The sequence below is a fragment of the Neurospora tetraspora genome, assembly GCF_033439725.1.
Source record: "Neurospora tetraspora strain CBS 560.94 chromosome Unknown B0H65scaffold_7, whole genome shotgun sequence".
Classification (NCBI taxonomy): Eukaryota; Fungi; Ascomycota; class Sordariomycetes; order Sordariales; family Sordariaceae; genus Neurospora; species Neurospora tetraspora.
The window spans coordinates 2432577-2456818 of record NW_026944389.1 but is presented as its reverse complement, the minus strand read 5'-3'; the positions used below and the strand labels follow the sequence as shown (position 1 = coordinate 2456818).

The window sequence follows — 24242 nt, the reverse complement described above, 5'->3', positions numbered from 1 at the left end:
GACAGTATTTCTTGCATTAGCGCTTCACTGTATTTGGTTGACAATATGATACATTAAAAATGGAACTAGCAAGACAAGAGTGTCTCAACAGGCTCGGGTGCCTCGAGTTTTGGTTCGAAATACTGTGTACATGGTGATGTGTACCGCAACTGTAACGTCATCTTTACGCTCTCAAGGGTTTAACTGTCAAGACCTTGTCCATGTAGTGTAGACAATAGAGTTCTGTCTTGCGAGAAGAACCTCAATCCATCTTTACACAATAGTACCTACCTATGCATTGTACACCCCATCCGGTGACATTCTCTCTTACGACAATTCGAGCATCTCGGCATCTTTCCGTGGTTATTGGAATGTGGTGCCTTTACCGGGCACAAAACCGAGCTTAGTGTCACATCGTAGTTAAAGATGGGTACAATGTGTAATGACTGTACCACTTCACTAACTTGCGTTGAGGATACCAAGTTGAAGAAGGACGAAAATACAAAAGGGAAGGTTAGATGGGGGGAGACGGAGTTTTATACCTACGACTTCAGAAGGGAAGGTTCAGATCTAGAACTTGAACTGCACCCGTGAATGGAAGCCACCCACATGAATGAGATCCGTGACGGCACTGCTGATGCCAGCCGTCACACTTAGGCGGGTGGTATGATAGAATCAAGGAGCACGGTACTTAAGCTAGAGGTAGACTTGTTTGTTCGTCTTTGCCCGTCCAGTCTGTAAAGTGGTTTTCTAGATCTTGGTCCGATAGTTTCGTTCCGCTGAAGATATGCATGTCCTTCATGAATGTCTTCAAATCAAAGAGAGGTGTATTGCTCTTTTCTTGCATTAATTCTTCTTTTTGCCTTCTCCTGCCCCGCTCATCTTGTCTGTATCCTTGAATTAATATGCTTCGTGACACTGAAAATGAGCAGCGCAGCTCTAACGCAGTTACACAGAGGAGGAAGGAAGAACATTTGAGATAGCTAAATACCTATATAATCCTGCATGCGGATTCGAGATAGGCACGTAGATGTGAATCTGTTCAACGTATCTCACTCGTAAACATAAGGGGTCAAGCAGGACTTCCGCTTCAAGAAATTGCATGGGATCCCTCACGCGTAGAAAACATCGCGAAGCTTGGAACCCGAGTTTGAGTGACAGACACTTCAACACATGAATATATTGCCCTGTATATAAAGACACATATCAGGACTACGTTACAAAGCAAATTTATGGCAAATGGAGTCTTTCAATATGTAGAGGTAATTGTCTATTGACTGTAATGCTGACAACAGGTAATAGTTTGCCTTGAGTTCGTAACCAATAGCCTGTATGCTAACCCTCATAATCGTGGTGCTGACTTGCCCACAGTACAAATGTTATGACTACATTGTCTTCAGAACCAAACCTGTTCCGCGTGCTCTTCTGTATACCTAACGATACTTAAACAACAGCGACTTCGTTACGGCTACAGATGGAGCAAGACTCAACTGAAATAATGATACTGAAGTGGACCAAACAGAAAACTGACATCCTTCCAAGTCTAAGCCAAGAATACCTCTGAGTGTGTATATATGTGCCTATCAAGAACAAAGCCAACCAAACGCCATGAAAATGTGTCTCGTGCGTACACCCCAAGTACAAACAACCCTTGTAGTAAGTAAACCCAAGCTTTACCGCCCGTTTCAAGACCCCCCTAGCCTAGCAAGAAAAGCTCTTTATCTTAGATGCCAAAAAATGTCTTTAACCTTTCGTAAGTGTAAAAGCTCACAGCCACCATGGGAACCACCTTCGCATACCCAATGGTCAAGCCGACAAAGAAGCCGCGGAACCCACGTTCCCTCATTATCAGCTTAGCCGTCTCGCCAATGGTCAACCTACGACCATCGCCGACCGCTCCGCCAACCTGCATCCGCCGCCTGATGACCTCCAAGGGGTACGACACCGTCTGCGAGACCAGTCCCGCGAGACCACCGGCCGAAAGCTCTGCCCACGAGCGCAGGGGGGCAGCCTTGCCGGCCGGCGCATTTTCTGGTTGCGGTAGTGTCGTCCATTTTGCAAGCTTCGTGTGCCGGAAGATGTCGCTAACCGTGTCGTGCGTGAGGAAGGACATGCCGGCGTAGGGAAGCATGCCGAGGAGCGTGGGAGAGAAGCCGCGGTAGAAGTTGACGAGTCCGGTCCGCGGAATCAGAGCGGGCGCGTGTGCTGAGGCCACGGCCATGTTTCGCATGAGAGCTGGCGCGTTTTCGGGAATGGTGGGGGCGTTTTCGCTGTATATTTGCCTAACGATGGATCGAAGGGACGATCGGCCTTCTCGTTTTGTTTCGAACGCTAGTCGTACTCGGATGACTTCGAGGGGGTATGTGAAGAAGACGGATGTGACGCCGGCGAGCGAGCCGCTGATGAGCCGCCGTAGGGGAGTTTCCTGGTCCTTGCGAGTAATGACAAGTGCCCTGATTTGCTCGTAGGCCAGAAATTTGATACCGGCGTACGGAAAGATCCTGAGGAGGGTCGCCGAATGCCCCCTAAAGAGGCCCCTCACCCCATCCTGTCGATAGATGTCTTTTATAGCTTCCCCAAAGCCCCACCACGAGCCCGCATACTTGAGGAAGTGTGGATTGTGAGCCTGGAATAGGATCTTTACCCGATCAAGCGGTGCGACAACGGTTTTGGCCTGCCGAACAAAAAGAGTCAGTCGGGACCATCATGATCGAAACGTACACGAGATGCGACAAATGTAGTGCCGACAGAATTGAAAATACATACCGCGCATCCGGCCAAGCCCCCTGCTACTCCCGATCTCCAAAGGTAATCCAGACTCCGTTTCTTCTGCGAACCCGAATCCTTCTTGGACCGCGGTACAGAAGCCTCATCGTCTGTCGGGCATACCGCCGCTTCACCTTTCTCTTTCTGTATCCTGGCCCCTAGCCGGAACGCATCGGCTGCTACCTCTCGTGGTTCGTTTGATGCGCTCCCCGGCATGGAGGCATGGCTGATAAGCGCCGGGGGCATTCCCTCTGACGCGGGCCTCGAACGGGCTCAGAATATCGTCTGCGGTGGATCGTAATTCGGAGAAAAGGAGAATGCGCCTTCCTATAAGCGCATTGCCGGCGGAAAAGTCTTCAGGTGAAAAGATGCGGGCTCGGCGATGCGACGGGGTAGTTATCGGTTTTGCTTTGCGATCACAAGCCAGAAACACAACCTTAGAGTTGCGGCGCCGAGATGGAAGAATTGGAGGGCAATGGATTGCGGAATTAAAGGGGAAGAGAGCGCTGGTTTGAGAATTGAGTCTAGGAAGATGTTGTTGATGGTGTGTTACAGGAACTGAAGGTATTTTGGAGGATTGATTACATCACACACTTTGCAGCGGAGCCGGTGAAAGACATTGGAGGGCACATGTTCAGGTCCCCATTTCCATTCTCTCCAACACCGCTTCGGGTGAGATGCTCTCACTTGACCTCTAAATTCCTAGGTAAATCCCCCCGCTAGCTGGTCCCTGCCAGCCGAGGATTGCCGAAGACATTCTGGAAACCTGGAACCTACCGGCCGGCCCGGGCTGAGTAATCTGCAAAACCACCATTTGTGTTGGTCACACGACCGCCAGCGATAGCGCGCCGCCAGATGGCCGCCCATTTCCTCGGCTTCTGAATTGTTATCGATTGTTACGTACGGCCGTCCAGGGTCGTTCTTACCAAATTTGGGGGACCCTTTCACCCGCATCCATCCGCCGCGAATGCGGCTCCACAACATCATTGCGACTGGACGGGACCTTGCGGCGGTCCTGCACCACTGAACATCCATCACGGCGTCAGGAATCCCACAGTTTGGATCTGGACCTGAATCGTCTTTCCTCCGCCCTCCCGTCCCCGGGCCCTGTTTCTGTTTTTGCGGGGTGCAGTGATAAACTGGGTCTGGCTGGTCCCAGGTCCCTCACCCCCAGCAAGCACAACCGACTTAAACAGATCTCGATCGCACCACCAAGGCTGAACCAGCTCTGAACATGGTTCACTCATCTGTTCTATATCACAATGATAACCAGACAGTGCTCCTCCTTGATCTCCCTCGTTCAATCGAGGAAGCTCAACTGCTCCCAAGCGAGCTTGATGATGGCGCGCTAACTCCGGGGAAGCTCCGGTCACTGATCTCGGCAGAACCTCCATCGTCCCCGTTTCCGACTCCGGAGCCCAAATCGAAGAAATCGCGGTCATCCCCGGCCAGCGCTGCTCCAACTGCTTCCGCTCACATAGCAGAACTGATGGCCCGTTCTGCTGCCGAGTCGGCCCTGGAAGATATTCGGCACTCTTACGACAGAGGAAAATGGTGCTTACCGCGTCACTGTCCGCCAAAGACAGATCGCCTAACGACAGTCAACCGCAACGGGAAGCGGGGTCCCGATGGAGAAGCTCTTGTAGCCATCTCAAACACAGCCCTTGACGATGCCCCTAGTGAGGCGCCGCCAGACCTCTCCCATTACATCATCCCAAAGGCATCTCACTGCCTGCTTGGCACGGTGGAGTCTCAGCGATCTCAGTTTCTTGCGACAGCTCCCAAGAAGTTTGACCTGATCCTCATGGACCCGCCCTGGCCTAACCGCTCCGCAAAGAGGAAAAGGGGCATCTACCAACCCGTCCGTGACACGGACTCTATAAGGGACCTCCTCTCCCAGATTCCTGTCGCATCGCACTTATCCGAGGATGGTCTCGTAGCTGTGTGGGTTACGAACTCGGCACGAGGCGCCGAGCTTCTCACATGCCCACAGGGTATCTTCGATGAGTGGCAAGTCGAACTGGTCGGCGAGTGGATATGGCTAAAGGTGACCACAGGCGGAGAGCCCATTGTGAGTCTTGATTCCGCCTGGAGGAAACCGTGGGAACGGCTTCTGCTCGCTAGGAAACGTGGAACCGGTCCGGGTGTCAAGAAACGAAGCCCTATAGAGACCAAGGTTATCGTAACGGTTCCGGACCTCCATTCCAGGAAACCTAATCTTCGAGGTTTGTTCGCGGACCTTCTGTCGCCCGATTATCAAGCTCTGGAAGTCTTCGCCCGGAACCTGACGGCAGGGTGGTGGAGCTGGGGTGACCAGTGTCTGCTTTTTCAGCACCGAAGCCGTTGGGTAGACGTTATCTCGGATGAAGAACAAGAAGAGCTGCTCGTTCCTCCAAAAGAAAGGTGAGGCAAGCAGTATAGACAGACAACCGGAACGCCTTCTAGTGTTGTTCCGTCTACTTCTTCTGTATCGTATCGTACATGTTACACGGTAAAATCGCCAATGTCCCGCCCAACAGGTGCAATATATCATACAATCAGGTTCCAAGCCAAGCCAATTTCTATCCGCTCCAAGATTATCATTTCCATTGCATGAGAGGACCGTCGTTTCCTCGCTCTTTCCCTTCCCTTCGTCCCACCTATTCCCGACTCTGCGCAGAACCCAATTCAATGGGTGCGACACAGTCAAGAAGTCCGGCCCTCATATTTATTGCTTAGTCTCCGAAGCCTTGCTGCTGCTCTCCTCCGCGGCCGCCTCCGCCGACTCATCCAACGGCAAGTTCTCTTCCACCTCGGACCATCCCTCCTCCTCCGGCGCGATCTTCGAATTCAGGAACGAGTTGACCTTTCCGGGCGCCCACGTCTCCTCGCCCGAGAGGAACTTGCTCTGCCGTGCCTTGATGGCCTTGCGGTCCTTGGTCACCTCAAACTGCGACGGTGGCACGACCTCGCCCTGGGCCCTGATGCCCTTGAATCTCCTATCTTCCTCCTGCGCCGTGTTCTGCTTCTTCCACGTGCCGTAGTCGAACGCTTCGCGGGCGTCCTCGGCGGGCGGCTTGGGCCAAACGAACGGCTTGGCCAGCTCGGCGATCATCATCTTTTGCGACTTGGGGCGGCGCCAGTTGCCGACCTCGCCGTGCCTCTGCTCGTGCATGCGCTGGTTGACGAAGGAGCGGACGCCCGTGACCTCGACGTTGTAGACATGGTAGAGGTAGTCGCGCAGGTCGAGCTTGTTGAACTCGAGGGGGACGATGAAGGTCGCGAGGTTGGGCGGCTGCTTAGGCAGCGGGCGGACAAATGTGATGACGTGGTTTGGCCTGGTGGTTGAGAGCAGTTTGTTAGGGCCGGCTCCAAAGGCTAGGAAACGAGACGGATGGATGTGGTGTCATGTCTGCGATCACACGAGCTCTAGGGGAACAGAACGGGAGTCTTTTTGGAGAGAGAGAGAGAGAGAGGCGGACTGTGCAGGTATAACGGGCGCAATCGCATCGCAAATTTGGTAGTATCTTTCTTACAGGAAGATCTGCTTCTTGCCCACCCTGAAGGGGGCATTCCTCAGTGCCTCAGCACCCGTCTTCGCTACGGAGGCCATTGTGCCGGATCTGGTGGGTATATGGAGGACGTGAGGGAACGCGCCTTGTCAATGAGTGAGGTCGCGCCGGGGATCCGTACTCGCAGCACCCGAGAATCTGGAGCAGCCGGCCGATTGAAAGATTGACGGTTCCCCGTTTCGATAATATTTTTCGCATTCCCCCCGGCCCGGTGCCAGCTGGCGGCCTCGTGAGAGGAGCTGGTGGGCTACGTCCCCCACAGAGTGGAGCATCTAAGCTCCGGCAGCGATTGAAGTGGGTGCAGTGGATCCAGAGACTAAACTTTAAGTTTGGATGTAAGACCCATACGCCATGCTCCCTGCTCCATTTTAAACCACGACGGAAGAAAGACGGGAGGAAATCGCGAGATGCATCGACAGAAGAGATGAATTATTAGTTTTTCTTTCACTTCAGTCATTCCTGTCATCCGATGTCTTTTCACCCTTGTATGAGTACATATGGTCTGGAAAATATCCACTTTCCACGTGGGCCGATTTCCTCCTCAAAACCGAGACCATTTTGTGTAACCACCAACGCCTCGCTTTAAACATCAAGACCATCAACAACAACGCCCTTGGTCCAGGTCAATTGCATGAACCGGGCAACTTCATTAGCAGATTCCTCAGAAACCATAACGCTGACCAGATACAGAGCTGCATCCATGCCGGCGGCCACTCCCCCACTCGTAATGACACGCAGTCCACCTAGGCGCATCGCTGCGCGGCGGGCAATGGATTCGCGACGTGTCGCACCCTTGAAGGACATGGATCCCTTTCTGTAGGCGGTGTCAGTAGAGTTCATTGCTTGCTGAAGCACAAGCTAGTTGAGCGAAGATCCCAGCACTCACCGGGCATTGGAAGGACGACGGCCAGCGTCAGACTTGCGTCGCACGTAGGGATTCTCATCCTCGTCTCCAATGTCGAAGCGCAAGTTGTTCACCACGTATCGGGCATCTTCGATGACATCAGTACGCTCGGTAGCATCACGGACTGCCGAATGGCTGCAGAGGTTCTCGAACTGAGTCATATAGTCGGGGTGGGTGGTCGCAGAAAGACCAGACAGGATACCAAGTTCGGCCAAGAAGATGGATCCGGTGCAGATGGAAAGCAGGGTACGCTCGCGAGTGGGATCAGCCTTCTGGATCTCAGAGTAGGCAGTAATGAGGGGCATGGGCTCGGCCTTCGCCTTCAGGATGGCATCGTTTACGTTGCCGCCGACGACAATGAGGACGTCAAATTCTGATAGGCGCTCGTGGGCCTCCTTCCAGGTGATCTGGGACTGAATGGTGACTCCCTGGTCTGAGAGAACGGTGGGCTCACCCGAGGCGATGGTGACTTCGAAGGCTCTCGAAGCTGTATCATAAACCCAATATCAGCCATTTAGTCTTCGACAGTGACGTAGAGAGTCGAGGATATGACGTATAGCTGACTTACAAGGATCATTGGCGTCGTGCAGGGCGGTGGTAAGGACCTCGAGAGGGCCAGCAAAGTCCATGAGGTTAAACTTGGGATGCAGGGCGAAGAGCACGTCAATGGGCTCATCAGCCACTGCAGACGATTTGTGTGCCATCTTGACGACCTTGTTGTTGTGGTTGAGTCAGAGGTGAGAGAGGAGAATGGATTACAATGGTCTGATGCTCTGGCAGACCGTGAACTAGCAACAAAGATAGAATTCCAGGATCGTGAAATGTCTTGGAGAATAGAAAACCCTTCGGCTCTCTCAAAGATCGCGTGTTGATAGATTTGAAATGTATAGATCACCTTTGTGAGATGGACTGAACAGGAAGAGAAGATGAGTGCCGCGGGGTGCACGGGAAGCTCCTCCATAAATGAGACGGGACGGACCTCAATGGACAGAGCCCGATGAGGAGATTGAGGGGGACGGGAGCCATGACTGGAAGGAGGGCGGCGTCGTGCCAGATGATCACCCCACGTGAGGAGGGGATCGAGCCTCGAGTAATGGCCCAGAATTGCCAGATGAATGCCCAGTCAACGAGGTGCACCTCCGTCCGCAAACAGTCGGTTGCATCCGCGGCCGGCAAGCTTTGCGGCAGAGAACCTCAATGGCGAATGGGATGGAACCTCACTTACACCTCAGAAGGAATGGCGCGTGCCGTAGCGGCAGTCGTACCACTCGCTGCAGCTCCGGGTCCTGGGAGCTTGTTTGAGAACCCCACTTGGTGGGACCTGACGTGCGTTGAAAATGCGGGGTAGCGTTGAACCAGAAGGGCTTGGCGCACCAAGCCCGGAAGCGACCAGGGGGACCTGCTGACAAGCGGGTCCTTTCCCATCGCAGCTGCCCCGCAGTGGAGCCGGACGACCTGATGGGTGGTCTGTTCTTCGGGCAGGTGCCGCATGCCGGACAGCTGTTAAAAATTGGAGTGGACATGCTCGGAGCCACCTGCAGTGCAAGCGGGCCACCTCAGGGCAGGCAGTGGCACGATTCAACAGATGGATTCCACTCGTATGCGACGGACCAAACCGGACATTGTGACCCCTGGAACAACAAGACGACCAAAGCTCCCTGTTCGATTCAAATCACGGCACAATTGACCACCTAGACCACCCAGGCAGTTGGCGCAAGAACACGCCATACCGTATCCTTGAACCTCCAGTCTACTCTTTTATCGAGACATTGGAACCAATTGCCGTGTCGCGCCGTTGGATCTCAGGGGTCGGTAGCTTGAGCTTCACTGACTAACCGGATCGCCATCCCAGTACCTTACCTTACAGTCGCGGTTACGCAGAACCTCACCACAGCATACCTGATACAGCTCCTCCGTGGGAGATAGGTACCTCGAGACAGGTGTCTCAAGCTAGGTACACTAGAGCTGTCGGCCTGACTTCTGTCAAAAGCGTGCAGTTCTGATAAGCGAAAAGGAGGGGCCGTTGCAGAGCGCCACTTCTGGAGCCGCCTCGGGCAGCCTCAGATAGTGCGGGACAGTCTGGCAGCCTTGCGGGAGTGATTGCCTTGAGGTTGGGCGGAGATTGTGGTATCCGATTCGCCAGCCTCGGTCGGGTACAGCACTAACTTCCTCATATCGTACTCCGAGTTCCAATACGCATACTCAACAACTTCTCGCCCTTGTCATTCATTTTACATTTGCTGATCTCACAAGAACCCTCATCCTTGGGTTGCCGCTTCAAGAACGAGCGGGTCCGTATTACGGCTTTTGAGAGCTCTAGGCACACCAATACCCAACGGTAACTCAGGAAGCTCCCAACCTCGAAACGCTACGGGACCGTACCTTTAATTGCATGTGCCCGCCACCCCGCCAATCACGATGGCCTCATCTGGGTAAGTCTGCCCGGGCATTCAATGATCGCTTGTCCAGCATCGACCTACAGGTCTCTATGGTTGATGCAGAGTCTGACAAGCCACAATCGTGAAATAGGTCTACCAAGGATCTCACCAAGGCTCTTACTAGCTTCATCCAGACACCAAACCTGCCTCTCCCGGATGAGCTCACCACTTTGATTAGCAACTATTTAGACCGACACGAGCATGCCGAAGATGGAGCTGCGGATCGGTTGAACGAGGAGCTTCTCTCTATCTACACCAAAAATGTTGAGAACCAGCCCGGAAAATATGCCGCCTTTCTTGCGATTCTACGCGAACTTCGTCCCGCCATGAAGACGCCTGCCAGGATCTTTGAGTGGTGGGATAGACTTCTTGACCCCGTCTTGGAATATGTCGGACAGGAAAAGGGCTTGGCTCGTGAGGTTGCCACGAACACGCTGGACCTGCTCATGATTGACCAGTTCGATGAATCATCAAACTCGTCTGAGGCGAGCCTTGCTCCCTTCACTGAACGTCTGCTGAGTAGATGGATGGACGCTCGTGCAAGCCAGATAAACTGTGTTCCGATGGCGGACTTCAAGGACCGCATGGTGAAAAGGGCTTTGATGGCCTTCGGAAAGAAGGACCCCAAGGTATGCATTAGCCCTCCTTCTTGCGTATGCTGCTCTTGACTAACCGCTCAACAGGGCTTCATGACTTGCTTGGATCGGTATTTCGTCAAGAGAGAGTATCGTAACTTTGCATTGAGCTTGCTATGCGATTTCGTTCAGAGCCAACCTCCACACCTTCATGTTGTACTACAAACACCGCTATTCAACAACATTCTCAACTCTCTACAAAAGGACGAGTCGACAGCCACCGTCACCATGGCTCTGGTGGCGTTAATCATGCTCCTGCCTTACATACCGAGCTCGCTGGTACCGTTTTTATCCAAGTTGTTCAACATATACGCAAGACTTCTATTCTGGGATAGGGATAGCTATTTTGCTCAAGAGCACACAGAAATCGGCCCTGAAGGTGGATCCAATGAGGTTACCTGGGAGAGAGTGCTTCTTGATCCTGATCATGACGGAAGCTCGATCCCTTATCTATCAGGTTACTTCACTGTCCTATACGGCTTATATCCCATTAACTTTCTCGACTACATCCGCAAGCCGCAGCGATACTTGCGTCATGCGAACAACGACGACGATATTGATGTGCAGGCCATGGAAATCCGGGACAGGTCCGAGAGATTCAGAAAACAGCACCTTTTGCATCCGAACTTCTACAACCTGACGATTGACTCGGAGAAGACGGATATGAGCCGATGGCTTAACAGTGAGGCAGACGAGGTTCTTGCTGAGTGTATGGCTCTGTCCCTAGAGTCTAAACACAACTCTTCCGATGCTCGCAACACCACCCCACTACCCGTGGGCTTGGACCATGTAGTTGGAGAGGAACTCGGTGACGATGACATGGAAGCCATCCTGAATGGGTCTTTGGACCGTGGAGGTATTTCCTCAGGGGTTGAGTCCACGCCCAGCATAGTGCGTTCACAAGTTGAACCATCTAGAGAACCTTCTTTGCATGGCCCGACCATCGACGCTGGAAGCCAGCAAGGTGATAGCACAAATCATGTTTCTGACCAGACTTCGCTTGGTGGCCAGGAAGTTGCTGAGAGTCCTATCATCTCACCTCATCAACTCCAGTCGTCCCCACACACCCAACTTCATGATAGGCTTGTCACGTACAAGGCCAGCATATCTGGGCTTCGTCAGTCACTAGCAAATGCCAGTGTACCCTCGCTAGCCCTCGGGACCCAGGAGGTCGTAGGGGATAAAAGCCAAGGACAGGTTGAGGCATCGTCTGATTCTCTCAACCAACCACCACGCACTGGTGAAGCGAACAATTATGTCTCGCTTCTCTACCACCAAAATCTGTTACTTCTCAATGATTTGCAGTTTGAGAGGTATATCAAGCAGCAACACATGATACATATGGGGGAACTGCGTCGTAAGCAAGTCAGGGAAGCTGCCACCGAAGCTGAGACGCAGAACCTTGTCATGGCAAACCGAAGTTTGAGACAAAGGCTTGACGAAGCCAAGCGAGGAGAAGCACAAGTTAAGAAAGAGTTCGACCACCGTCGAAACATTGCTAAGAAATGGGAGAGCGACCTCTCTACCAAGTTACGGGCGTTGCGCGAGGAACAGAAGAAGTGGGCTGCGGAAGAGCTTGCCTTGAAACACCAGCTTGAAGAGTGCCAGAGAGAGTGCGAGCGGCTGCGTAGCGCTGCTGACTTGGCCGAGAAAACAATGCTGCAGTATAAGCAGAGCAACGAGGCAATCGACATTAGCACAGAAGAGATCGACAGGCTAAAGGGCGAAGTAGCTCGTCTCACCGAATCGGAGCGTGCATACCACGGCAAGGAATTGAAGATGCAACAGGCGATACAGAGCGCTGCCTTAGCCGAAGCTCGGGCAGAGCAGTTGTCACAGCAAGTTACCGCACATGAGCTGCAGATCGAGAGAGTGAGGAAGCACTACGAATCGCGAATTGCAGACCTCAGTGATCAGTTGGCCAAGGTTGGCAAGGAGAGTCAAAGCAGGAACGTCGACAACGTGGTGGCCGTATTCGAATCCGCTCTCGCTACAAGCAGAGCGAAGCAGATGGAGCTGCAAAAGGAATGCGATATACTAAAACGAAAATGCACGGAGTTGGAAGGGTCTCTTCTGGAACTGAGGTCTGCGAATGAAGAGCTGTCGAGCAAAATACTCTCTAACGACAGTCAATCGGCTCTTCTGGATGGCGGACCAGAAGCTATGACGCCTAGATCAGGCAGTCCGATTATTTCTCGGACGGCAAATCGAGGATTCTCTGACACAGACAGTCTCGAAAGTATCTTCCGCAGTGCTACCCCCTCGTTGATACCAGCAACAAGACAAAGCTCTGTTTCCTCACCAACTTCGGTCCGCCGCCCAGGAACTCCTCCTGGAGCTGGAGTGAGCGGTGATACGTCTAGTCGTTCGTCTCAGAGAACCAGTCCAGTTGCCGAAAGGCACCATGGAAAGGGTAAGTCGCTATCTTCCTGTCAACGTTTATGTTAAGTGAAGCCGCTAACTGTGAGGTGGAATAGGGGTGCTCGCGAACGCTCTTAAGAAGGAGCGTAAGGATAAGAAGGAAGATAAGCCTGAGAAGAAAAAGTCGAGTCTCCCTGCTTTCAAAGGAATGAGGGGCTTTGTGTGAGTGTCATGACAGCAACGCTGGAGTTTGAAACAAAGTTGGGAAACTTGGCCCGGGGTAACAACATGGCTTTAAAACAACATTGCTGTTCACCCTATGGCCTAACTGTTGCAGAATACCCTAGCTCAACCGGTTGAAGTCTAAGCACATCACGGTATTTTCCCCTTCGTGATGATTCCGTATGCGTTGAATTGTAGATGTTTATAGGTAGAGGTACATTTGTTCATTGTCAGTGTTGCAGTTCTTGGCACTTAGGCTTACCCCTGCCGAATCGACGATAACCCCGGTCCGATGGTGCATCCCCAGCCTCCCACGACAGACTGGACTCTCCACTCTGCCACCTCACGACAACGGTGCCGCGAAGATACACTTTTGTCGTGCAAATGCGCGCGCTATTCCGATTTTTCCTCATCATTGTAGAAATTTCTTATCCTCGGCTGTAACCACTAAAGGCTGGAAACATCGCCAATTTTGTCAGCGGGAATATCAGGCCGTGACACGCCCAGAGGTGAAACAATCCCGCTATCGTCGTCGCCCAGCTTGCAACATTATCCCGTCTGCTGCTTGCATAACCGATCTCCCGTGGCAGATTTGCAGTGAAAGGCCGAAACAGCTGGACCGGAAGCTTCAGCAGCTTGAGGCCAGAGAGGTACATCTGCGACCAACCGAGCCAGTTTGATTTGGCATTACCCAGTGCCTGGGTGTAACAACAACCGGATCATCGCGCCACATCACAGGCAAACTTGGGAAACCATCCTTCCGAACATTTCTTCTCTATCAACAATACCCGGAGATCCTTCGATCTCATTCGGGCGGCCCTTACTCTCGGTCGGCGCAACATCTGTTATCCGTTACGTGTCGCAGCAGTACGCTTTGGAGCTTGTTGCAAGACGGAAAGCCAGTGACAGTTGCATGTCTCGGCTTATCCCGCCAGCCACGGGCGCAAGAGCTGGACGGAAGCATCGGGCTGAATATCGCTATTAGGACGAGACGAACAATCCCCATTGTGCGCGCACCCTTCAGGACCGGACCTACTACCTCTTTGTCAGCCTGGTAAACGATCCACGATGCCGCCAATAAAACGAGCTCCGAATCAACGCGACACGGTAGCGCAAAAGAGTTCCTTGGACCTCGTTGCCGATGAGTTTTTCGAGCTATCAACGCCGCCAAAACACAAGCGCGATCCAATCCCAAAATCCACTTTGCATCTCGAAAATTGGGACGGAACCCGCCCATCGGCACACGACCAGGTAGCCAGGATAGCAGCCCTCGCAGCCGCAGGTAATCCATCATCAACACTTGCGATCAGCGGAGCCCACCTCTCCGAAAACTCACCACCCACCCGTGTGCTCCCGCGACAATACGCCGAAACCTCAACGATCCCGGCCTACTACGGGGCTCTCTACTCGAGTCCGTCTCCCGGAGCCGTGGTGGGCATCACGCTCGGCGCAGTCGCCGGCTTCATCCTCATCCTCTTCCTCATCTACATATGCATCAATCTAGGCGGCTTCTCAACAGCGATCAGCGAATCCGGAGGAACCGCGTCAGTGGTGACGCGGAGGAGTCGACACCATTATCGCTCTTCGCATCACAGCGAGGCTGGTGGTGGTGGCCGCGGTGGCGTGTATAAACACCGGAGGAGCAGCAGGCGTCGGTCGCGGTCTACGTCCTCGGCTGGTGATGGTGGGGAAACGATGGAGATCCGCAGGACCAAGACCACTCGAACGGATCACCGTGGTAGATCCGGTTCTCATGGACATGGACATGGACATGGCGACGGTATTGTTCTGGAGGAGCGGCATCGGTCAAGGTCGATGGGACAGGGACAACATGGACATGGACAACCGGTTGCTGAAAGGATCGTGATCGACGAGAGGAGGAGGAGCACTAAGAGGCAATCGAGGACAGCGAGATCGCGGTCGCCACCGGAAAGGGGGCCGATTGTGGTGGAGACCTCGGAACCTTCGCATCCTCATGAGAGAGAGAGGATTGTGGTTGAGGAGGATGTTAGTAGTGTGTCATCGCCGCCGGGACCGCCGAGACGGAGGAGGAGCTCGGGGTACCGCGAGATTAGACCAGATGAGTTTGCGGGTGGGGATGAGCCGTTGAGGGAGGTGCGGAGGTCGGGGAGTATCAGCCGGCATAGGGAGTGATGAGGAAAATGGGACTAAAGGGTTGTTTGACATGATGCGATCAAGCTGGCAATGCGTGGGTTATGTATCCTTCAACTTATAAGGCTTTGGCGTTACTGCAAGGGATGCGGATTGTTTCGAAAGATTGGATGACAGCCGGCAGTGGATCGGCGTGTAAGGGATACTCGATATCGTGCGTTCCAGACTCTTGGGTAGAGCAAGATTATCTATGAAGATTGCCAATGCTTTCGAAGTCCGCAGGAATATAATCCTCTTTATCTCCAGTTTCATTTTTTCGGGTGCCATTTTTATGTAGGGCCAGGACTAGATACCCATGGTCATGGTATATAGAAAGCCTTCTCGTTACCATGTAGCTTGATATTGCCCGGCCTAGGCACCTCGCCCATCTTTCACCAGCTCTTGAACAGGTACTAGTAGTTTTGGAAAGGCCTGTAAATGAAACTTTGCTCTGTTCCTGATCAAGCATATCCCGTCGTCCATGTGGCGTCGCCGTGTAAACCGATGGCCAGGGGCAGTTACTTAATTCACATGCGCTGCAATGCAGCTGCCCTAACGGCTTGCAAGGGTGGCAGGTTAGCACGGAAATCCCTGCAATGTGCCTGGAGCACGACGTCGATTGGCGCCTTCCGACGAACGGATAAGCCCAATTCTCCACTATCTCCTTCAATGACATCACCGTTGGTTTTGTTATATCAACGTTACTGAACCACCTTTCATGTGAACTTGGCTTGTCCCTTCGAATTCATCTCCCCAATACTTACGGCAAACACCTATCTAATATCTCCAAGAGCTACTCCGACCCAATACATCTGAAAGACTTGTCATTGGTTATTACGACTACCGAGCAGGAATTCTGAATAATATCACACAACATGGAGCATCCAGGTAAGCACAGATTTGGGCAGTAAAAGAAACATTGCGGACCTCATAGTCTAACCAAAACCACAGTGAAGGACGTCCGCCGAGTCATTCGCACCCTTTGCCAGGGAAGCCCGCAAGAACAGGGAGAAACCCTTGAGCGTTACTTCACGCCTTCGGCGTCGTTCGTTCACCCCTTCTGCCGAGTTCCCCATTTCGACAAGATCTACATTCCTGGATACGGTTTCCTGAATTCGCGAGAGCTTATTCAGTACATCTATAAGTGGTATGTATCTCCTTGACTAGACGTTTAAAAATGCGTCGGAATGTGTGTCGGAAAGGAAGGTGACTAACAACATACTTCTAGGTACAAGATTCTAAGTCCCAAGATTGATATCGAGGTCGAATCAGCCGGTAAGTGCCTCCCTCCGCATTATCATGCAACATCCTGCCCTAAAAGGTCCATCAACTAACCACTTCCGCAAATATCCAGTCTTCGACCAACGCCTCTCCCTCCTCTACGTCAACATCGCCCAAACCTTTTCCATCTGGTTCCTCCCCTTCCACAAATCCCCCGTCCGCCTCGTCTCAGTCCTCCACCTCGTTCCCGAAGACGAATTCAAGAATAACAACAACAACTCCGGGAACCTGCGCCGCCGTCTTGCCAGCAATATCAAGAACCCCTTGTCAAAACAAGAAGCCGACGACAACGACTCAGACTACTCAGACTCCTTAGAAGGACCCAGCTACGCCTCGGTAGCCGCCGGCGACGCCACACCAGAGAAAACGGAGGAGGGAATCCCCATGGTTCACCCGCCCAACCCAAGCAACCCGGTTGCTGTCGAGAACGCCCCCGTTACCTCGTCTTCTGCTCGGGCAAGTGGCGAGGCGGAGAGACTAGTCAACGGTGACAACAACGGCAACAGCAGCAAGCGGTACCTGATCGCAAAGCAGGAAGACTTTTACCAGGTGAACGATTTCCTCAAGTTTTTGTTTTCGAGTCCGGGAGCGTGGGTGTGGTATGCCATTCAGGTGTGGAACTCGATCTTGTGCGTGGTGGGCGTGGTACTGTTTGAGCCGTTGATCAGGGCTCTTGGGATCAGGAGGGAAGGGGGCGGAAAGCCTAAGTGGACGTGAGTTTCCGAGGATGTTGATTGTGTAGTGGTCTCCTGGAATCTCTGAAAAACCCCTATGAGTGGGAGGGGAGCAAGAGAGAAAGTGAATATCAAACCGGATGAAAGAGTTTGGACGTTGCATCATAACCTGAGGCCTCACATTAGACACGACCTGCATCGATAATGATAGCCATAATCTAATTCCAAATGTCGCACGGGGAACCGATCATCTTTTCATGCCATCTTCAATGACTAGTCTACACTAGTTACCTGCTTTCCACTATTATACTTGTACAAAATATCCCAACGCATGGCGATACCGCTGGAAGAGGGTTTAACTCGCCTTCAATTCCAAGGTAGGATATTCTGTTCTTCTAATCGCGTATGCTACTTTCTTTCACGTCTTATACTCCTCTCCTTCCCTAACAATGGGACCTTCGCGTAAGAATGGTCGGTTTGGTCCATCCCCTATACCGTTTTCCCGTTTTCGTGAGCTCCAGCCATGCTCCCATGGAACACGATTCTTCGAATCTCCTATCCGCTGTCTCTGTGTCTGTTGTTTTTATAAGACGTCGCCCATGAGACGTGCAAGCTCCCCCGGGTATCGCTGCGCAGTTTGGGGCGCTTTCCGCATGCAATGTTTCTCGGCAGCCAATCGCCGATTGGTCTCGCTTTCCCCCTTCTATCCCACTCCCTTGCTCTTGGGCGAATCGTCAAATCATTAACTCGCCCTAGCATTTATCCCCCTTATACTTTTATATCCATCTTTTTCAAGCAACCTGCCTCTTCAACCACGCAACAGAGACGCAGCATCCCAGAGTAGCACTCTCTCGTCCCAGCCCGCCGACGCGCACCAACCGCCCGCACCGAACAAACACCAATCCACGCCCGTAACGAACTCAGTATGTCTGTTCATAAGGCCCAACTGGGTTCCCGCGCGAACCGTGTCGGGCTGGCGCCCGCTCGGTACCGGTGGCTGAACGTGCTGCGGCATCGTGGACCCGTCCGTCCACACGCGCACCGACATGTCGTAGCTGGCGCTCACCAGAATGTCGCTGGCATGCGGGCTCCACGCCACGCGCCGGACCGCGTACTCGTGGCCCGTCATGAGCGCCAGGGGGCCGCCAGCCGGGTTGCGGATATCGAACGTGCGTATGACCTTGTCGACGCCCGCCGTGGCGATCACCGTGTCGTTGTACTTGTTCCAGTCGTGCGTCAAGACTTCGTTCGGCACCGTGCCCGAGTAGATCTGCCCATCGACAAGGCGCGAGTAGCCCTGCCCGCCCGTAGCCGGCGCGTGCACGGGTATCACGTTGGTTAGGTGGTACTTGGATGATACGGGCGTGCGCAGGTCGAAGATGCGCAGGGAAGAGTCGCCGGAGACGGCGGAGATGAGGGCCGGGTTCGAGGGGCAGTAGGAGGTACTGTAGGTGCAGCATCCGATGGGGAGGGTCTTGATCGATGCGTTGCGCGTGGGGGACCACTGTGGAGAGAGGGTAGGAGGATGGTCAGTAAGCGAGCAGTGATGTTACGGGTGGTAGGTAGGAGGACAAGGGCTATCAAGCACTTACAACTTTGACGGTTCCATCCCAGGAACTCGAGATGAAGCTGTCCTTGGTGACGGGATTCCAGCAAACAGAAAACGTTTCCCGCTTGTGTTCATGGAAGTTCATGACAGGGAAGTTCTCAACCCCCAAGTCGAAGAGCTTGATGGAGCCATCGCCGCAAGCGACGATGAGCTGATTCTCGTTGATTTCGGACCAGGCGAGATCGTATTGGGCATCGTTTGTCTCGAAGGTCTTTTCGCACTGGACGCCGGCCGCGCTCAGGCCCAGGCAGAAGAGGCGGCCGTTTCCGACGATGCCATAGTTGGCGGCAGTGGCGACAGCGAGGCGTGAGTCGTAGTAGGGAGAGTATTTGACGGCGTAGGGATTGTAGCCCGGGGTACGAAATTCCAGCATGGACGCCATGTTGAGAAACGTGGGGTTGTTATGCGCTGCCCATTACCTGTAAGTTAGAGTTGCAGTGGGCGCGCGACCTCTGCCCGACGTTAGTCACGGCCTGGTGGACCTGCCTGCGAGAGTCGTGAGCGGCGTTGCAGCTGGGACGACGGCGACGACTTGGACGTATCGGCGGGCTTTGGAACGGGCGTCGGGTGTGAGAAGTGATGGGCGTGACGTCGGGTCTGTGTTTGGCAGAATTGTGAATCTCGGAATTGTGACGGGATGGAAATCAGCTGGACGAAACTGGGGAACGCCGAACGCCAAACCGTGGGGAAGCCTCGGTTGTCAGCTACCCCGGAAGCCGCCTGGGATCTGCCTTCTGGTCCGCACGTTGCCGCGGGCGTGGAACCCCTGTGAAAGCGTTAACCCCACAGCATGTGCCCGCTAACTCTTGTGGGTTAGCGCCTGCCTATGACGTCGCGTTAAAAAACGGGACGGCAGCTAGAGACCAGTCCCGTGACAGCGCGTCTTGTGCCACTTTCAATCACGTCTCCCCTCCTTCCACTTCTTAACAACGACGCGTCTAACAGTACAAATCCATGTTCATCTTTCATTCCGCGCGTATCCAACCACCAGGAACTCGGTCATGGTGACAGACACTCAAACATGTCGAGTTTCTGTACTCACTCCTCTAAGCCGTGGCAATGGATAGATTCGTAACGAGGGGGAAGAGGAAAGCCGAGTCAACTCTGGAGAAAAATGTGGATACCACACAAGCACAGCAGTCTATCACCGCCTTGCGTAATCCCATCGACAACAATCCCGACGGCGATGGAGAATCAACCGATCTCAAACTGGCCATACTTGCTTCATTGCATCCAGGCTTTAGCCATGATTCGCTACTGGATCTTTTAATCGCCCACGATGGATCTGTGGAAGCCACCACGGAGGCTTTGAAAAGCGCCCAATACACAGGGGCAGCCAAGAAGAAACCATCGGGTATCACTTCACAGGCTTCCTTGCGCTCTTTCGCCGTTTCATCTACCACTACCGATGGCGACCATGGTAGTGCTAGTGGTGCCACCCCGAAGAAACCCAAGCTCCTCTCCCGAAAAGGCGCAACACTCCATCTCTACGACCCCTCCGACATCAGCACCCACACGCCCTGCACCGTCATCCACAACTTCCTCCCTCCCTCGGTCGCCAACGCCCTTTTGGTCGAGCTTCTAGAAGAAGCCAAAACCTTTGGCAAAACCACCTTCAAGCTCTTCGACAACGTAGTCTCCAGCCCTCACACATCCGGCTTCTTCGTCGGCAGCGATTACGAGCTCGCCGAGCAAAAATCGGCCTACTTCTACAACGGCGCACGGCTCTCCGACATCCGCCGGCTGACGCCTCAGCTGGAAAAGGTGCGGCCGTCGGTGCAGGAGGCCGTCAACGAGGAGATCCAGACGCGCATCCGGACTCACGGCCTGTACGGGGGAAAGAAACTCAAGTACCAGTCGCCCGAACCTTGGTCGCCCAACGCGGCGTTTGTGAACTTGTACGACGGCCCCGAACAGAATGTGGGCTGGCATAGCGACCAGCTGACGTATCTCGGTCCGAGGGCCGTCATCGGGTCCCTTTCCTTGGGGGTGGCGCGCGAGTTTCGGGTGCGTCGGATTTTACCCAAGGATAAGGACGAGGACGGTAACTCTAACAGTACCTCCAACACCAACCTCGACTCCCTGAACGAAGGCCAAATTTCCATCCATCTCCCGCACAATTCCCTCCTCGTGATGCACGCCGACATGCAAGAAGAGTGGAAGCACTGCGTGACGCCTGCGCAGGCCATCGATCCGCACCCGATCTCGGGCAGGCGGCGCATCAACGTCACGTATCGCGATTACCGGCCGGAGTTCCACCCGCGGTACACGCCGCGGTGCGCTTGCGGGATCCCGACGATCCTGCGGGTGGTGCAGAAGAAGAGGGAGAATTGGGGCAGGTATTTTTGGATGTGTCATGCTGGGAACCAGCCGGGTAAAGAGGCCTGCTCGTTCTTTCAGTGGGCGGAGTTTGATGATGATGGGAAGCCGTTGTGGAAGAAGGGCACGGGTGGTCGCACCGCCGGGCTGGAACTCGATACGAGGGAGTCAGGTCAACCACCCAAGAGCGCGGCTGGATAACAGCTATCACCGATAGCAAGTCTTGAAGGATACCCGGTAATAAGAACACCACCGGTGGCGGAATAGCCTTGTCCCTCGTAGACAAATACTCGGTGGAGTCATATAACAAGTCATGGGGTTCCTTCTTAGACATTACAAAATCAATTCACTTTCTACGATGTAGGTATGCATGTTTCCCTTCAACCAAAACCCACCTATCTATTCATAACCACCAACTCGGCCATGCCCAACGTCCTGACTGCTTCTCCTTCTCCTTTTCCTTCCTTTCCCCCGCTCTTTCTCCCCTTTCAACTCCTCTCGCCCCTCTCCCCTGATCTCCCCTCTGCCTCCAACTACCACCACTGGTACCCATCGTCATCCCACCTACCCTGTTATTCAGACTTCCTCCTGCACCTCCTCCATTCTCGTATCTGGCTGCTGCTGCCGCTACTCTACCCCTAAAATTGTTCGGTCCATTCACACTGCCTGCAACCTGACGAACACGGTCGATGCCAAGGAATTCTCCAGAACCATTTTGTAGTTCACTCTGTCGGTTATTTCGAGACGGTAATGTCTGCGTTGTGAAGCCAAGGTCCATACCATAGGACTCGGTGTCTCGAGGATCGTCGTCACTGTGGCCATCATACCCTGTTCCCCTTCCGCTTCTTTGTTTGCAACCTCCCCTCCGCGCAGTGTCAATAAGACCAAACTCCATGGCGTCAAAGTCGGCAGGGCTTGCTATGCGCGTGGTCATGGATGAAGTCCTGCTTAGGCTTGTTGTGCTAGACAGGTGCTCTTGGGAGGGAGTGGTGCCAGGAATAGGGGGACGCGGGGGAGGAGGCGATGGTTGTTTTGGAATCGTTCTGCCCCTGTTCTGTCGAGAGTCTGCTGCTCTTGCAGTTGCCGATGATGATGCAAGAGATGAAGAGTGTGATTGTTTTGATGGCCTCGTCCGAGTCCGGAGACTGTTTGAAGTCTGGTGGATCGATGCGTTCGTCTCCAGGTGTCCGCTACCATCACTACTGCTGATGGCGCTGGTACCGCTGCCCCCATTCTTCTTTATTATACTACCGGTACTGCCACCACTTCTTGGTGTGCGGCTGAAAGGGGAAGCGTCCGAGTTCGTTTGGTCGGAGTATGAAGAGCCTGATACCTCTGGTGTTGCCCTTCCTTCCGCATTAATCAACAGAGAAGCGGCTTTGTTTGATTGCTGCTGGATAAGTTTAGCCAGCTGGGCACTTGGCTGTTGACTTGTCTCTGTTTCTCCGTGCTCATCCAGTTCTTGAGGCTGTGGTTGGTAATCACCACCCCTATAGCCTTCACAGAAATATATTGAAGCAGTACTGAGAGGCCGTCCTACAACACCCACGTCGGATGTCCGGATCTTGCGAGCCGCTGATCCGTGTGCATGGATGTCGGCTCCACGACCAGGATAACCGGCTGCGTGGGCGGCGGCTTTCTGAACAGAATCATTCTCCGACAAGTCTAACTCTTCACCCGGAAGAAACGGGAGGGCTTTCTCGTGAGACAGTAATGTGCCCTGTTTCTGGCTACCACGGCCTTCTTCAGCGCCCGAAAGACTGGGGGTATGCGCCCTGATATTAAGACTCATCTGCCTTCTTGGAATAGGAGGTGCTGCGCGTGTAGGCGGAGCAGGAGGTCTGACAGCATTGTCGCTCTTTGACTCCATTGTTCTCGTCCTAGTTAACCTTGCTGTTGGCTTCGTTGCTGTCCGAACGGCGAGTGCACTCTGGCTTTGTCTCGGTATACGAGAAGGTGTTTGAGCTCTTGGGATCGGAGTTGGTTGTGGGCCAGAAGAGATGGAATGTGCACCACTAGTACCGCTAGTATCATACAAGCGGACAGGTAGAGACGATTGTTGATGGTTTATCGCCCTTCGCTGTGACGGTAAGGATCGCGAACTGAGTAAGCGATGGATTACATCACTAGTCGTTTCCGCGCCCCAATGACTTGCGATAATTTCAAACAAGGGGTTGGGTTGTAGCACATCGCGCGGCGACCAGAGTGATGATGAACCTTGTCTTGTGATGGCAGCAACCGCCGTGGTCTCTACCATGGTCTTCTGGCTCACGATGCCGTCCATCGTGATGTTGCGCGATAGCACTGTACTCTGCGAAAAGCCGGAGTGCTGGTACCTGATTCGGACCTGTAGGAAATCGAGCTTGGTACCGCCCAAATGATATTCAAGGTCTTCGATGAGATCATCAGAACTCTGTCTCCTGTGGCGGTTACTTCTGCTATTGCATCGAGGGGTAGTAGGAAGTAGTCGAACATGCACCAACAGGAGTAACCTCGAGCCCAGGTAAAGAGTGGTCCTTATGTTGAAGGTCAGACTCACACAAAATATATTGTAATGGAATTGAAACGAGATCAATGGTAGGAGTGAGTTCGAAAGGCTGCATACCTTGCGCATGCTTTGTCGTCTATGACTTCAATGACCTCGCTGTTGGCAGTGGGAAGGATTTCAACTGACAAATCGTAGAGACAACCGTATCGTAACGCATCTGGAGTTAGTACCTTTCCGATTCAATGACAAATCCCCCGAGACATTGGCTGGCATGTATGGGACCTGTTGATCATACCTGGTGAAACTGTGCCGTCATTGTATTTATCCCGCGCTGGGGAGGGAATACTAGACTGATAATCGGGGGCGCTGGAATGGCAAAGCTGTGTTGTAAGCTGCACTGCCGCCTATAGCGTTGTAACTTCATTGTCTAGAGCTTTGATTTCCGGCGTGACTATTACTTTGGGTACGAGCATGAACGGCTCTTCTGCAGGCTGACCAGGGAAGCCGGAGTGCAAGGCGCTCGAGCGGCCTCGTCGTGATATTTCTCCAGCTTCGAGCATCGAATGAGAACCTTCTCCATCATAGCTTGCAATAGTATCGTCGGGGTTGTGATCGTTAAGGTGAAACATACTCTTCGAGCTTCGAAGACGCGGCGATGACTGATCTGCCTCTTGTCCCAGACCGTGAACCTGTCGAGATAATGTAGTCGGGGTGTGAGGCCTCGATGTATTGGCATGAAAAGCTAAGACCAGATCTTTCCTGTTGCCAGCCCTTTCGCGCTCGTTGTTCAAGTTTTTTTGGTCCGGAATCAGCTGTCTGGCTCTTCTGAGGAGAAAGTTGGGGCTTTTGGTCATTTTGAAAGGC

At 53.3% G+C, this 24242-nt stretch overlaps 10 protein-coding genes across 10 annotated transcripts; 5 read left to right on the top strand and 5 right to left on the bottom strand.

The window, feature by feature from the left end:
- Window positions 1-1224: 1224 nt before the first annotated feature.
- On the bottom strand, window positions 1225-3478 carry B0H65DRAFT_476060 (mitochondrial carrier domain-containing protein). The gene is made up of 2 exons (XM_062827345.1): window positions 2746-3478; window positions 1225-2653 (listed from the first exon to the last, which is right to left on the bottom strand). The coding sequence occupies exons 1-2, from the start codon at window positions 2989-2991 to the stop codon at window positions 1703-1705; spliced, it is 1197 nt and encodes a 398-aa protein (XP_062678668.1). The 5' UTR covers window positions 2992-3478; the 3' UTR covers window positions 1225-1702.
- Window positions 3479-3880: 402 nt separating this feature from the next.
- On the top strand, window positions 3881-5485 carry B0H65DRAFT_296448 (MT-A70-domain-containing protein). Its single transcript, XM_062823087.1, has one exon. The coding sequence runs from the start codon at window positions 3980-3982 to the stop codon at window positions 5150-5152; it is 1173 nt and encodes a 390-aa protein (XP_062678667.1). The 5' UTR covers window positions 3881-3979; the 3' UTR covers window positions 5153-5485.
- B0H65DRAFT_296386 (uncharacterized protein) lies at window positions 5303-6647 on the bottom strand. Its single transcript, XM_062823086.1, has 2 exons — window positions 6261-6647; window positions 5303-6062 (listed from the first exon to the last, which is right to left on the bottom strand). The coding sequence occupies exons 1-2, from the start codon at window positions 6335-6337 to the stop codon at window positions 5453-5455; spliced, it is 687 nt and encodes a 228-aa protein (XP_062678666.1). The 5' UTR covers window positions 6338-6647; the 3' UTR covers window positions 5303-5452.
- A 231-nt stretch (window positions 6648-6878) lies between these two features.
- Window positions 6879-7904, bottom strand: B0H65DRAFT_432360 (class I glutamine amidotransferase-like protein; the record flags this gene model as incomplete). Its single annotated transcript, XM_062824999.1, has 3 exons — window positions 6879-7110; window positions 7183-7687; window positions 7769-7904. The coding sequence occupies 3 exons, from the start codon at window positions 7902-7904 to the stop codon at window positions 6879-6881; spliced, it is 873 nt and encodes a 290-aa protein (XP_062678665.1).
- A 1353-nt stretch (window positions 7905-9257) lies between these two features.
- Window positions 9258-12933, top strand: B0H65DRAFT_296353 (Hamartin protein-domain-containing protein). The gene is made up of 4 exons (XM_062823085.1): window positions 9258-9632; window positions 9730-10267; window positions 10322-12686; window positions 12751-12933. The coding sequence occupies exons 1-4, from the start codon at window positions 9619-9621 to the stop codon at window positions 12858-12860; spliced, it is 3027 nt and encodes a 1008-aa protein (XP_062678664.1). The 5' UTR covers window positions 9258-9618; the 3' UTR covers window positions 12861-12933.
- A 755-nt stretch (window positions 12934-13688) lies between these two features.
- On the top strand, window positions 13689-15289 carry B0H65DRAFT_476049 (uncharacterized protein). Its single transcript, XM_062827344.1, has one exon. It carries the CDS (start codon window positions 13925-13927, stop codon window positions 15008-15010), a length of 1086 nt encoding a protein of 361 aa, XP_062678663.1. The 5' UTR covers window positions 13689-13924; the 3' UTR covers window positions 15011-15289.
- A 391-nt stretch (window positions 15290-15680) lies between these two features.
- B0H65DRAFT_531358 (uncharacterized protein) lies at window positions 15681-17204 on the top strand. The gene is made up of 4 exons (XM_062828941.1): window positions 15681-15895; window positions 15959-16154; window positions 16236-16282; window positions 16362-17204. The coding sequence occupies exons 1-4, from the start codon at window positions 15883-15885 to the stop codon at window positions 17003-17005; spliced, it is 900 nt and encodes a 299-aa protein (XP_062678662.1). The 5' UTR covers window positions 15681-15882; the 3' UTR covers window positions 17006-17204.
- A 535-nt stretch (window positions 17205-17739) lies between these two features.
- B0H65DRAFT_296313 (peroxisome biogenesis factor 7) lies at window positions 17740-19153 on the bottom strand. The gene is made up of 3 exons (XM_062823084.1): window positions 19058-19153; window positions 18555-18979; window positions 17740-18466 (listed from the first exon to the last, which is right to left on the bottom strand). Exons 2-3 carry the CDS (start codon window positions 18951-18953, stop codon window positions 17771-17773), a joined length of 1095 nt encoding a protein of 364 aa, XP_062678661.1. The 5' UTR covers window positions 18954-18979; window positions 19058-19153; the 3' UTR covers window positions 17740-17770.
- A 308-nt stretch (window positions 19154-19461) lies between these two features.
- Window positions 19462-21192, top strand: B0H65DRAFT_296276 (uncharacterized protein). Its single transcript, XM_062823082.1, has one exon. It carries the CDS (start codon window positions 19631-19633, stop codon window positions 21089-21091), a length of 1461 nt encoding a protein of 486 aa, XP_062678660.1. The 5' UTR covers window positions 19462-19630; the 3' UTR covers window positions 21092-21192.
- Window positions 21193-23625, bottom strand: B0H65DRAFT_296303 (uncharacterized protein). The gene is made up of 2 exons (XM_062823083.1): window positions 23496-23625; window positions 21193-23406 (listed from the first exon to the last, which is right to left on the bottom strand). Exon 2 carries the CDS (start codon window positions 23172-23174, stop codon window positions 21294-21296), a length of 1881 nt encoding a protein of 626 aa, XP_062678659.1. The 5' UTR covers window positions 23175-23406; window positions 23496-23625; the 3' UTR covers window positions 21193-21293.
- Window positions 23626-24242: the final 617 nt, after the last annotated feature.

Coding starts and splice junctions, on each gene's coding strand:
- B0H65DRAFT_296313 (XM_062823084.1), bottom strand. CDS start 18,953: ATGGCGTCCATGCTGGAATTTCGTACCCCGGGCTACAATCCCTACGCC. Junction 18,467..18,554: donor GGGATGGAACCGTCAAAGTT/GTAAGTGCTTGA, acceptor CTCTCTCCACAG/TGGTCCCCCACGCGCAACGC.
- B0H65DRAFT_296353 (XM_062823085.1), top strand. Junction 10,268..10,321: donor TCGGAAAGAAGGACCCCAAG/GTATGCATTAGC, acceptor ACCGCTCAACAG/GGCTTCATGACTTGCTTGGA. Junction 12,687..12,750: donor CGAAAGGCACCATGGAAAGG/GTAAGTCGCTAT, acceptor GAGGTGGAATAG/GGGTGCTCGCGAACGCTCTT.
- B0H65DRAFT_296276 (XM_062823082.1), top strand. CDS start 19,631: ATGGATAGATTCGTAACGAGGGGGAAGAGGAAAGCCGAGTCAACTCTG.
- B0H65DRAFT_296448 (XM_062823087.1), top strand. CDS start 3,980: ATGGTTCACTCATCTGTTCTATATCACAATGATAACCAGACAGTGCTC.
- B0H65DRAFT_476049 (XM_062827344.1), top strand. CDS start 13,925: ATGCCGCCAATAAAACGAGCTCCGAATCAACGCGACACGGTAGCGCAA.
- B0H65DRAFT_296303 (XM_062823083.1), bottom strand. CDS start 23,174: ATGGACGGCATCGTGAGCCAGAAGACCATGGTAGAGACCACGGCGGTT.
- B0H65DRAFT_476060 (XM_062827345.1), bottom strand. CDS start 2,991: ATGCCCCCGGCGCTTATCAGCCATGCCTCCATGCCGGGGAGCGCATCA. Junction 2,654..2,745: donor GGGGCTTGGCCGGATGCGCG/GTATGTATTTTC, acceptor TTTGTTCGGCAG/GCCAAAACCGTTGTCGCACC.
- B0H65DRAFT_296386 (XM_062823086.1), bottom strand. CDS start 6,337: ATGGCCTCCGTAGCGAAGACGGGTGCTGAGGCACTGAGGAATGCCCCC. Junction 6,063..6,260: donor GGCAAGAAGCAGATCTTCCT/GTAAGAAAGATA, acceptor CTCAACCACCAG/GCCAAACCACGTCATCACAT.
- B0H65DRAFT_531358 (XM_062828941.1), top strand. Junction 16,155..16,235: donor ATTCAGTACATCTATAAGTG/GTATGTATCTCC, acceptor ACATACTTCTAG/GTACAAGATTCTAAGTCCCA. Junction 16,283..16,361: donor TATCGAGGTCGAATCAGCCG/GTAAGTGCCTCC, acceptor GCAAATATCCAG/TCTTCGACCAACGCCTCTCC.